At 41.2% G+C, this 13,555-nt stretch overlaps 1 protein-coding gene across 2 annotated transcripts in view; it reads right to left on the bottom strand.

Moving 5' to 3' along the window:
- Positions 1–13,555, bottom strand: part of STK39 (serine threonine kinase 39) — a 317,449-nt gene that overhangs the window by 243,594 nt on the left and 60,300 nt on the right. For both annotated transcript variants that reach the window (XM_010858933.1, XM_010858932.1), the window contains exon 2: positions 11,310–11,422. In XM_010858933.1, coding sequence (XP_010857235.1) covers positions 11,310–11,324 — 15 coding nt within the window. In that variant the 5' untranslated portion in view covers positions 11,325–11,422. The remainder of the gene's footprint in view (positions 1–11,309; positions 11,423–13,555) is intronic.

Raw genomic sequence — 13,555 nt, 5'->3', positions numbered from 1 at the left:
CCTTGGTATCTCTAATTTTCTTGAAGAGATCTCTAGTCTTTCCCATTCTGTTGTTTTCCTCTATTTCTTTGCATGATCGCTGAGGAAGGCTTTCTTATTTCTCCTTGCTATTCTTTGGAATTCTGCATTCAGATGCTTATATCTTTCCTTTTCTCCTTTGCATGAAGCAGGGCAAAGACTAATAGAGTTTTGCCAAGAGAACGCACTGGTCATAGCAAACTCCCTTTCCAACAACACAAGAGAAGACTCTACACATGGACATCACCAGATGGTCAACACTGAAATCAGATTGATTATATTCTTGCAGCCAAAGATGGAGAAGCTCTATATGGTCAGCAAAAACAAGACCAGGAGCTGACTGTGACTCAGATCATGAGCTCCTTATTGCCAAATCCAGACTTAAATTGAAGAAAGTAGGGAAAACCACTAGACCATTCAGGTATGACCTAAATCAAATCCCTTATGAATATTCAGTGGAAGTGAAAATAGATTTAAGGGACTAGATCTGATAGATAGAGTGCCTGATGAACTATGGACAGAGGTTCGTGACATTGTACAGGAGACAGGGATCAAGACCATCCCCATGGAAAAGAAATGCAAAAAAGCAAAATGGCTGTCTGAGGAGGCCTTACAAATAGCTGTGAAAAGAAGAGAAGTGAAAAGTTCCAACATCATATGCAGTTAAATCTGAGGAGGTGCTATTTCTAACTTTATTCTAAAGCAGTTGTTCTCAACCTTGGATGCACAGTGGAATCGCCTCGGGACCTTTAAAAAATACCAACACCTGGATCTCAGACCCAGAGACACTGATATAAATTGGTTTAGGACCCAGCCTGGGAATGAAAATTTTCAAAAGCTCCCAGGTGATTCTAATGTGCAGCCAAGTTTGAGAAGCACTGCTTTTCAGCTAAGCACTGACATGCACCAATTCTTTCAACAGAATGCTGAGAGAACATCAACCTCCTACATTTTCCATTTGTGGCAAAGCACCATTTCCACACTGGAATTTCATCTTAAAAATAAATATATGACCCATGTGCTAAGTCACTTCAGGAGTGTCCGACTCTTTGCAACCCCATGCAGATGCAGCCCGCCAGGTTCCTCTGTCCATGGGATTCCCCAGGCAAGAATACTGGAGTGGGTTGCCATTTCCTCCTCCAGGGATGTGATTCATGAATAGCAGCAAATAAAACGTATATTTCCAAATGTGAGAGATAACCAAATATATCTTTAAAATGTTAACAACGCCCCTCTAAGCATGTAAATAATTCTTTATCAGGGGTCCCCTACCTCTGTGTCCTAATGCCTGATATCTAAGGTGGAGCCAATGTAATAATAATAGAAATAAAGGGCACAATAAATGTAATGAGCTTGAATCATCCCCAAACCATCCCACCCTCCCCAGTCCATGGAAAAACTGTCTTCCACAAAAGAGGTCCCTAGTGCCAAAAAAGGTTGGACCGCCGCCTTAATGATATGAGGGTAACCGGGTTAATTGAAAACACTCTTCAAAAAGTCATCATTCAGCTTGCACTGCCATAACATCATCATCATTATGAAGGGTAATCTCATCCATATTCACAAATAACCCAATACTGTAAGTAGCTGAATTTTTTTTTAAAACAAGAAAAAAAAACCCATGAACTTCAATGATTTCAAATGTCAGCCAAGAAATGGAAGGAAAAGATTGACAAAGTTCTAAAAGCAATATATTTTTTTGGACTGTCACTTTCAATCATGAAAAATGTTATTTTTAATTACAAAAAATCAAATGGCACACATACAGCAAACTCCTACCTCTTTTAGAACGAGAGTACCAATGGGAAGAAAAACCCACTCAAGGAAGAGTTAAGTCAAATATTCTGACCTGTACTATTTATGAATATATCAACCAGTGTGCCTCGCCAGTTAGTTTTATTTTTCTATGATTTAGTACTTATTTATCCAAGTACAGTCAAACTGAAGACAAGATTAGAAATGGGAAGGTCTGGGTATTTTGAAGTCAGGGAAAAACACATGCAAGATTTAGGAAAAGGAATCACATTTTGTGACAGCCTTAATCATGTCTGTGGAAAGTGAAAGTGAAGTCACTCAGTCGTGTTCGACTCTTTGCAACCCCATGGACTGTAGCCTACCAGGCTCCTCTGTCCATGGGATTTTCCAGGCAACAGAAATGGGGTGGATTGCCATTTCCTTCTCCAGGGGACCTTCCCGACCCAGGGATCGAACCCAGGTCTACCGCATTGTAGACAGACGCTGAACTGTCTGAGCCACCAGGGGCGTAAACTAAAAAGAGCAGTTGTAAAAGGTCAAGTGTCAGAGGAGGTGGAGGTCTGGAAAACTCCAGGAGAGCAGCAGAGAAATCACAACGGGTAAATAGCTCCTTCCCACAGAACACAACTTCCATCTCTGGGCCTCTGTGCTTGGTTATGACATCATGACAATGAGCCTTCTGCAAAAACTGGTCTTAAAAAAAAAAAAAAAACTACAGAATTTTGCTTAAAAATGAAGAAGTTGCTGAAATAGTTAACAAGGAAAGAAAGCAAAGAAGAAAGGAGTGATATTGAAATCACACAGGCAAACTCAATGGGGAAGAGCCATTTTCTTTCCGAGCTGACTGAAAAAGTTCTTCAGCAAACAGTAACAAGGACGCCTCATGGGTTCTGAAAGCTCTAAAGCTGGCCATCAGGAATCCGAACCAGGCTGAGCTATCAACAACCGCTGTTTGAGCCTTTAATGGTCCATGACTGGGACTACTGGGGAAAGTAAAGTCGAAGACTTCATTAAAAACAGAAACACAGAGACTCTTTCCTTTTGGCCAATTTATGCTGCTGGAAACCTCCAGGCCAGCTTTCAACACCACGGCTACATTTGGCTTCATCACCAAATGACGAGAATGGGAGGTGAAACATATCTTTTTGTTTTGTGTGGCCTACCCTGGGTACAACTACAGTCTGGGGTTTTGCCAGGGAATAGTAGCAGAAACCCCACCAATCTCTCTCCAGCCTTCTCCTTCAGTGTTTCCGAGTCCTTCTCTTTCAGAGGCAGCTTAATTAACTGTGGAAATAACCAAAATAAGATGATAACATCAGTTCAGTTCAGTTGCGTCCGACTCTTTGCGACCCCATGAACTGCAGCATGCCAGGCCTCCCTGTCCATCACCAACTCCCACCATGAAAATAATGTCATGATTATTAAAATATTTTAGTTTGTGGTGGGTGACAGATGTGAGCAAAATCATTTCAAAAAACAACTGCACCAGTGAGGAATACTGAAACTTGTGACAGAGGGCTGGTTGCTTCCTGGGTCAGATGACCTGCGTTCTCCACCTGGGAACTGGACTTGGGATGAATCACTTCCACTTCTGGCCCTCAGCCTCCTCAACTGTTCAGTAAGAAAGTATACTCGATGGCAAAAATGTATTTCCACCACCAAAAGTTCTATGATTCTATGAATTTAAAAATTAATTTTTTAAATGAAATCCCCTTTTAAGATCATTTAAATAGAAACACTAATTACTAGCAAATTGTGCTTTACAATTTGGGGTAGTGTCAAATCACTCCAGTATTGTGGTGTAACAATAAAAATTCACTGTAAATTCGTAGGTTTGGGTACACAGAGCGCCATCTGTTTCTCCTGTGTACATAATGAAAAAATTTCTCAGTCTTGAACTAGAAAAATTCTGGCATTTGCCCTTCTCTCCTTGTATCATCTTTATAAAGGTATTTTGCTCTCACTGACAGTATGTTTAAGTAACATGGGCTCACTTTCCTCAGAATGAAGCCTTGGTCTCATTTTGCTTTCTGCTCTAGTGTGTGATTTTATTGATTATTTCGCTTCTCTTGATCTGCATTTCCTTCCATACTTCCACTCCACCTTCCCCGCCAACCCTGCCCTGCACAGGCTCCCTCCTTCTTTCCACAACTGCCTTCCTCTCTAGAGGAATGAATTAGCTATGATTTGTAGCTTATTTTGGAGAATAAAGCTAGATATTTATTTTGCCTAATGTTCATTTAGTAGAATAGTTATCTCCTATTACCTGACATAGGTTTCTCTCATTCTTTTAATGTTTAATTATAGTATTTGGGGACCTCTAAGCAGTTTCTCTTGTCAGAAGAGTTTTGTTTTTGTAAATTGAGATTTTTAAAAAATAAGAAAAAATTTCTTCTGGTGCATTTTAACTTAATCTCTATAACTGTTAACACAATTACAAAATATTTTTGCAAGTCTTTTTATTATAGACAAAAATTATACATTATACTGGATTGAGGACATCAGCTTAAAAAACTGGAAGCTATAATGTGCATGTGTGTGTTTTGTCTATTGTATCAGTGAAAGTATTTTTCATTCTTTTTGAACTGAAGAACTTTCTAATTAGTAAATTAATGATTCATATCCCAGCACATCCCTTGACATATGTGGTAACAAATTGCATTTGTCTGTTTCTTGTAAAATCTTTTATATCAAGGGAATAGCATTAAAATACAAGCCCACATTGCTGAATATAGTACTGTTCTGAGGATTTCAGTCTCGAATATCAAATTTTATACTGTCATGTGCCCCTTGCCCATTTGACTTTGTAATTATTTTCATATGATTTGTGTCCGTGCTTTACTCAAATATAGTCCAACTGAGGGCAGGACCAGAAATGGGAAATTTTTGGATAAACTGAAGACATACCATTTATAAGGAATTGGAGACTATCATATACGCAAAAGTAATTTATTTTTACAGCTCTAAAGTTACATTTGCTTAGGAATATGTATGATTTGGCTAGAGAAAATTTCACTTTGGAAACAATTTTAAAGTTTTATCATAGCTGATTCAGCTAATTAAATATCCTAATTGAATTTACACTGAAGTATTCACTGTACTGCAGATGGTGACTGCAGGCATGAAATTAAAAGACGCTTACTCCTTGGAAGGAAAGTTATGACCAACCTAGATAGCATATTAAAAACCAGAGATATAACTTGGCCAACAAAGGTCCGTCTAGTCAAGGCTATGGTTTTTCCAGCAGTCATGTATGGATGTGAGAGTTGGACTTTGAAGAAAGCTGAGCACCGAAGAATTGATGCTTTTGAACTGTGGTGTTGGAGAAGACTCTTGAGAGTCCCTTGGACTGCAAGGAGATCCAACCAGTCCATTCTAAAGCAGACCAGTCCTGGGTGTTCATTGGAAGGACTGATGCTGAGGCTAAAACTCCAATACTTTGGCCACCTCATGCGAAGGGTTGACTCATTGGAAAAGACCCTGATGCTGGGAGAGATTGGGGGCAGGAGAAAAAGGGGACGACAGAGGATGAGATGGCTGGATGGCATCACCGACTCGACACACGAGTTTGGGTGAATTCCGGGAGTTGGTGATGGACAGGGAGGCCTGGCATGCTCCAATTCATGGGGTCGCAAAGAGTCGGACACGACTGAGCGAGTGAACTGACTGATTCTTATGCACTTGTTAGAAACGGCTTGCCTAAATGTTTTAACATCCTTTTAAAAAAAGAAAAAGAAAAATAAGGAGAAATTAACATTACAAGGCCACTCAGATTTCTGGACTTATGTGTTTGGTAACAAAGAGACCCAGAACATATATGTATTTTCAGAGTAGGACAAAATGGTGAAAATATTCCCAGTTTGAATACAACTTCAGTTGTGTCTCTCTTTTTTTATGCTTCACTTTTGCCATCCCCATAGATTTCTGGAAAATGTGTAATATAATCAGTTTTGTATAATATAATCAGTTAACTAGACATTTTTTTCCTTCTTTTATTTTTAAGAAATAAGCACTTTGGGGGCTTCCCTAGTGGTCCAATGACTAAGACTCTGCACTGCCAGTGCAGGGGGCCTGGGTTTGATTCCTGGGCAGGTAACTAGATCCCACACGCTGTAACAAAAAGTTCACCATGCCACAACTAAGACCTGGAACGGCCGAAAAACTAAAATAAACACATACATTTCTTTAAAAAAAGACGAAATAAGCATTTTGCCCAATTCCAGGGCCATGATTTTTCCTACACCTAAGGCACTCCTGCCCCTAAGAATTAAACTATAAGATTTGATGTATATGAAAGAATGAGAAAATGGTACTGACTTTTCTGTGACTCAGTACCAAGGACAGACTGAAAATACGAGAATTCTAGTCTAGAGGAAAAAAGTTGAGAAAGATATGATTGATTAAAGTCTAAGGATCAAAATGTCAAACAAGGTGATGAACCAAAACATTCATCAATCCTTGGGTAAAACTAAAGAAGAGTGTGTTCCAGAGGCTAAAAAATGTAGGATTTAGGGTAAATAAAAGAAAGGGCCGTGTCACATCTATGGAATTGTCATCTGGTGACAGAGACTGAAAAAGACTCAAGCAGATTAATGCTTCACTTATGTAATGAATTTTAAGGGAAGCCAAGGGTGCCCTCGAGTAGCATCCCTGACCTCTGAGGTTGACCACAAACTGAAGAACCAAGTTTCTTCAAGAAAACCCCAAGGCCATCCTTAACCAGAATATACTAGTCTGCATGACTGTGGGTCAGACCCACTTAGGAAACTTTAAATTCCTACTGGAAAGCGAAAACTTCCTCAGTGGGGTACACATTAGAGAATCTGCCTATCAATCTGATAAACTGTTTCTAGACAAGAAGAAGGAAAAGTGCAGAAAGATATTCCTCACTCAAACATCTCACCAACCCAATGCAAATATGAAGAGACTCATCGGCTAGTCCCGGGCTCCACAAAAAAGAAGACTCTCTTTTGTTTTCCCACCACCTAGTCCAGGGCCCAGCATCTAGTAAGGTTCTCCTAACTATGGAGTTAACAAGCTCTGCTCTAAAACTGTAACTATCTCCCAGAGGGTGTTACACTAATTATAATTAGTCATTTATACTGGAGTGGGATTAACAAATATGGAGTTAACAACAAATGTGGGATAACAAATCTCAGCATTATCAACATATCCAGGTTGGGATGGTTAAGAATATAGAACAGACCAGTAACACTCCTAAGCTCCTGGAAAATTAACAACCAAGACCATCATACCCAGAGAGATTAGGATGTAGTTAAAGACCAAAGCCAAAAACACAAATGAAAATTCACAAGAATGCATAGAAAATTAGTTTAGATTGAGAAGGTTAAATGCTATTCATGCCAAGGAAAACATTTAAGGGTGCTCTAATCTAATTTTTGTCAAAATGAATTTTTAGTGAGCACATACCTTTGTCCTCCCACGTATACCCCCAAAACTCATCCTTTTTGTGGGCCTAAGCACAATGTAGAAACTCATGTGTGTGTGTGCTAAGTTGCTTCAGTTGTGTCCAACTGTGCAATGCTATGGACTGTAACCCGCCAGGCTCCTCTGTCCATGGGATTCTCCAGGCAAGAGTACTGGAGTGGGTTGCCATGCCCTTCTCCAGAGAATCTTCCCAAATCAGGGATTGAACCAGTGTCTCTTCTGCATTGGCAGGCAAGTTCTTTACCACTAGTGCCACCTGGGAAGCTCGTAGAAACTCAGGTATTTACCAAATAATTAGAATCTCTGAGGATATCACAGTACTCATTTGAAGAGCATAATTTTTACTTAAATTACCAATTATTTAGCACCAGTGATCTCATTGAACATTTCTTTTCCTCCCTTCATTCTCAGAAGTGATACTAAAGATCACTTTGCTTTAGAAATCATAATAAAAAATGAAAGTCGCTCAGTCATGTCCAACTCTTGGTGACCCCATGGACTATACAGTTCATGGAATTCTCCAGGCCAGAATACTAGAGTGGGTAGCTGTTCCTTTCTCCAGGGGATCTTCCCAACCCGGGATGGAACCCAGGTCTCCCGCATTGCAGGTGGATTCTTTACCAGCTGAGCCACCAGGGAAGCCCAGAAATCATAATACTTCAATATGACTTTAAAAATAATTTTACTATAATACTTCAATACTTTACTACAATACTTCCATTTACTTTAAAAATAAATTAAAAAAAAAAAAAAGGAAATCATGACCACTTAAATCTTCAGTCAAACCGTGAATAAACTTCACAACCATACAAAAATCTACAGAGCGCCTCCATCACATAAAGAAGCAAAGTCCAGGGCCAGTTGTCCAAACCATTCTCTGCCATCACAGTCAACCTGTGAGGATAAATCCAGCTTACTATGGGAGTCAGGGCTGGTGGGTAGGGGCAGGGCAGACAGCAGGCATGGGAGGTTGACAGAGCTTCAGCAAGGGAGGCAGCTGTTCCAGTAGCCAGCAAATAGCTGGTAATTGTGACTTCCATGACATAACACTCCCACAAGATAAGGATTCCAGTGGCCGTTGTTTCTTGAAAGAACAATGGTTTCCAGTTAACACATGACACAGTTTGTGAAATGACGCCGAGCACTGACCTGTATATAATACACACACACTCACGGAATTAAAGGATTATTAGGATAGCGGATGTCCAGACACTGCCAAAATGTGAACCCACAGAGATAATAAAAGCGCGAGCAGCAGCAGGATTAGACATTGAAAGGATTACGGCAACTTTGCTCCGCACGAGTCATGTGCCGAGAGCTCGGCCACCACAAAAGCCTGGCAACAGCAGGAGCCTACACTGTCAGTTCTATTTCTTTTTGCTCGCAGAGAACCTGGGAGCTGTGTGTCCTATAGAACCATAGCCGTTCCCTCCATCCCTAGAAATATCAAGACATCAAAAGGCCAAAGACTCAAAATTAAGGAAAGATTAGAGCAACAAATCAAACATCCTTTAAAGTGAAAAATAGATAATTATGCTAAATTCCATTAACACAACATGGGCATGGGAGCAGGTAGAAAACGAAAGAAAAAATTAACTGCTAACAAGCAAACTTGTAAATCTTAAAACTTCAGGTTAATGTAGCCAAGCACTAAGCTAGAAAAGCTCTAGTCCTTACACTGACAGCTCTGGCTAAATTATGAGTCACTCCAAATGACACTGATATGGTTCCTGGTCCCAGGTAATAGAGAAAAGGGCCTGGAACGACAGTAGTCCTGGTGCCTCCAGTAGAACCCTTACCTAGGTGTCATCACTGGCAGCCGACTGTTGATAAAAAGTCAGCAGCGGGAAAACATGGAGACTTTGGGCAACTGCTGCTGCTGCTAAGTCGCTTCAGTCATGTCCGACTCTGTGAGACCCCGTAGACGGCAGCCCACCAGGCTCCCCCGTCCCTGGGATTCTCTAGGCAAGAACACTGGAGTGGGTTGCCATTTCCTTCTCCAACGCATGAAAGTGAAAAGTGAAAGTGAAGTCACTCAGTCATGTCTGACTCTTTGTGACCCCGTGGACTACAGCCTACCAGGCTCCTCCGTCCATGGGATTTTCCAGGCAAGAGTACTGGAGTGGGTTGCCACTGCCTTCTTTTGGGCAACTGAGGGCTTGTTAGAAACCAGAGACCACAGCATCAGCCCTGAAGGCTGGTTCCAGAACTATCAGATACAAGTACATACAAGCCTTGTACATATTCTGTCTAAATATTCTGCTGGTGGCAAAAAGATGACTGTGAGACCTCCAACAGAACACCATAATCCAATACAACTGCCATAGGCAAATTCAAGAGTAATATTTCCAAACAGGGCGTAGATCTTTAAAAAATTATTATGTACCTAGTATAGCCACAGAATTTGAGACTCCTAATGGGATCCTGGAAAAGACCCTGATGCTGGGAAAGATTGAGGGGAAGAGAAGGGAATGATAGAGGATGAGACGGTTGGATGGCATCACCGACTCAATGCACACAAGCTTGAGCAAACTCTGGGAGATGGTGAAGGGCAGGGAAGCCTGGTGTGCTGCAGTTCATGGAGTCGCAAAGAGTCAGACATGACTTAGTAGCTGAACAACGGCAACAAACAATGGGATCTTAGAGATTTTGTGATTCAATTCTCTTTACATCGTGCAGAGCTGTTAGGTAACTTGACTAAAAAAAAAAAAATTAGTGGCAAAGGCAGGACACAGCTCTCTCCAGTTTGTTTAAAGCTTTTTCCATGCCAGAAAGTGACCTTGAAAACTGGTCAGATGACAAAGACAGTTTTATTGGTCACCGTGATAGCAAGCAACAGAAGTATGCAGTAATAATTTCAGTAAGAGCAGAGCAGAGCTGAAATTCTGAGGAGGGTAAAAGTGCTAAATGTATGCAAAAAAAAAAAATTTTTTTTTAATTAAATTGTGGAAGCCCCCTTCCTTTAATTGAACTTTTAGCCAGCAATCTGTTGTTTCAATCCCAGCGAAAACTATGCTTTATGGAGCCTGATTTAAAATGTAAGACCAAACCGATCTGGAAAAGTACAGCTTTATCCTTGTACTTAATTTATACTATAGTGTACTGTAATTATGCCTGAAATAAAAGCTATATTCTGAGTAAAGACAAAAGGCTCTTGTTAATGACATTCCATTCCCAATGTAGACTATGACAAAAGGCCTCTTCATTTGGAGCCAACTGTCATTATACTTTGTAACTTGTATGGAGCTATTGGACTAATATTTGTCCTGGGATTAGTGGTGGGATAACCAATCAGTCAACTCCTCCACTGCAGTTTTCCATTATCCTCAAACAAATGACCAAAAGGAAAAAAAAAGAAAATTGGCAGGCGGAATGACAACTATATTTATGAGATTAAACTCTCAAACCCTTCACAGTTTGCCGGGCAACTAATAACCATTTGCCAAGCTGTTCATTTAATAATGAGTCAGCTAAATCCAAAGCAAATGATCCTCCAACCAACCAGTGCTACTATAGTCACAGCCACACTGACAAGCTCCAGTTATTTATGTAACATACTTTACTGAGAAGAAGTACAAGTTGGCCTGTACCAAAAAAAAAAAAAACTCTTCTCATTCGCCAATAGGAATGCAAGCTACCCTGTGGTATTTTTGAATAACTGAAATTTATAGGAGATTTTGTGATTTATGAAAGCCAGAAGGGCCAGCAAATTGTTTAGGGAGTAATTCCTCTTTGTGTACGACTCGAGACGGAGGGCCAGAAGCTCGTCATCCAATTCAGTATAACGTGACCTTAGGTCATCTGAGTCTATTCCCTCATTTCATAAAGCCGTGTCAACACTGAGACCATCCCCACCTGGGGATTATGAGGACTGAGTAAAATTCTATTTGTCAAAGCAAAGTAAGCTGTATATTACACAACACAGTCATAAGGAGGAAAAAGCCAGGTGGGCTGCTTTCCAAGAAATACATGTGTCCAAATGGGAGAAAACATCAAGTGGCCTCTGCTCTCTCCTCTCCTGCTTCTCCGGCCCATCTCTACATAAGATAAGAAAAGCAACCAGCAATATCCCATTCACTTTGACTTACTAATAGTTCATCCATGCTGGTCTGGCATTTTTCCAAGTTGATCCGCTTTATTGCTACACGTTCTTGCCTGGGTTTGCATAGAGCAGCCTGAACCACAGCTGTAGCGCCACTGCCTGAAAGGAAATGAAAACAACGTCAGCTGTCAAATGGCACACTGTTAGATTACCCACATAAATTCTTTTTTTTTTAAGTTTCTGTAACTTGGGTATTCAACCCATTACCATCTGACATCCTTTTAAAGAGTTTCTTACGTTCGAAAATAATTATCTGGATGAGATAAAGGAAAATCTGGATTTTTCTAGAGGATACAAAGACAGTATCTACACTCCAGAGGCTTAACAATCCAGGAAGGTGACCCACATCAAAACAGCCCACTGCAATACAGCGTGTTCATGGCTGCCTAGAATAAAGGCTGAGAAAATAATATATCTGATGTAACAAGAATAAAGGACATGAGCATTTCATTACAACCCTGCGTGGAAGCCATTACCATCCTCGGGTACTGGCATTTTCTCATTGTGATGACTACAATATCTCAAGCTCTTCTCCCACTTCAGCGCAAACCAAACCACTCCAGCCTAAGCTACTTGAGGGCTTCCACCAGATGCTATGACTTCTCTGCTCTGAACACTCTCTGAGTTTATCTCTTTCAAGCTTGCTCTACAATTAGAAGAACAGGAATCAACCCGAGTATTCTCATGTTGAAAGCAGGCCTCTTCAAGGATGCCAAGCAAAATGATGCAAACCTGTAATTACAAAAGCTCTCAGCATTCATATGCATTTCCCATTTCTAAGGTTTCATGATCATTAGCTAATGCACTCAAACTCCTAGGAGACAGAGTCATGTCATTATCCATATTTTATAAGAACAAAATGTAGACGTGTAATGACTTGTGGCAGAGCACAAAGAGCTTCTAATCGAATTTATATTCCGAAGGGGCAAAAAGACCTCCAGGTTAAGGCATCTCAATTCTGCAAAGAATATCAAAAATCTCATTCTCATCACATATATCTTCTCCCACTGCAAGACTGCCAAGAAGAGAAACAGCCTGTGCAAAAGGGGGCGGATATGACCGTCTTCTCCTTCAAGTTTTCCTTTGGGTACTTTTTCCCAAATGAGTTGCTAAATATCATCCAAATGGGGGAGGGGAGATTATTTTTGTCAAAAAAGAGGAGAGACCAGTATCAGCTATCCTGATACATGTGAGATAGAGGCATGACATTTCCCGTGCAAATCAAGGCTTCCCCACCCCGACCAAAGTGCCCAAATGAGTGTCTTTGGTGCAAAGGTTCTGCCCTGTGGTCTCACCATCAGCTCTGGCCCCCTGACCTGGTGACCCATCAGGTCACCCAAATGCTCCAAAGACAGGTCTCCAACTTCAAGGATTCTGTTGCAGGAAGCCCCACCTGTGTTCACCAGTGGAGTAAATCCACATATACTGACCACCCACTATACAGTCGGCATTTTCCTTGTATAATTGTTGTTACAAGCCTGTGCATTTTGTTGTTGTTGTTGTTAATAGCCTCGTTTTACATGTGAGAAAACTGGGACCCCCACAGCTAACAAGTACCTGAGCCAGGGTCTGAGTCAGGTCTGCCATACTCCCAGGTCTATGCTTTTTTCCTTCTACCCACAAGCCAGAAGCACACTTTTCCCTTGCAGCCTTGTTTTGCCATTGCTAAGAAAATATCTTCTACATTGTCCTATATTGTTAGAGACAAGAGAATCAACCTAGAGGGAGGGTCTGAGTGAGCCACACTCTCTCTAGAGCTCAGTTCTCAGTTCTCAGAATGATCAATTTGTCAGTTGGTGGTTCAGTGGTAAGGAATCTGCCTGCAATGCAGGAGACTCTGGTTTGATCCCTGGGTTGGGAAGATCCCCTGGAGGAGGACATGACAAACCCACTCCAGCATTCTTGCCTGGAGAATCCCATGGACAGAGGGGCCTGATGGACTACAGTCCGTGGGGTCACAAAGAGTCAGACACGCCTGAGTAAGTAAATCACCACCACCACCCTCTCCCTTACCTCAGTGCTTCTCCATCAACTGTTACTCCAAGTCCCACTGGATCAACCTCACCAGCGTGCAGATTACAGCATGCTGGGCTCAATCCAGAATGTTCCAGATACCAGAGCCAAACACTACAAAGAGCCCTGCTGATAGCAGAGTGCATTTTCCAGTCAAGGTCTCCAGAACAAGAGCCCATCGCTAAAGGGAGCCCACAGAGAAAGTGATAAGTAGCTAGT

The sequence above is a fragment of the Bison bison genome, unplaced genomic scaffold, assembly GCF_000754665.1.
Source record: "Bison bison bison isolate TAMUID 2011002044 unplaced genomic scaffold, Bison_UMD1.0 scf7180017864452, whole genome shotgun sequence".
Taxonomy (NCBI): Eukaryota; Metazoa; Chordata; class Mammalia; order Artiodactyla; family Bovidae; genus Bison; species Bison bison.
Note: the sequence above shows the minus strand (reverse complement) of the source record. Positions and strands in the feature narration are given on the sequence as shown.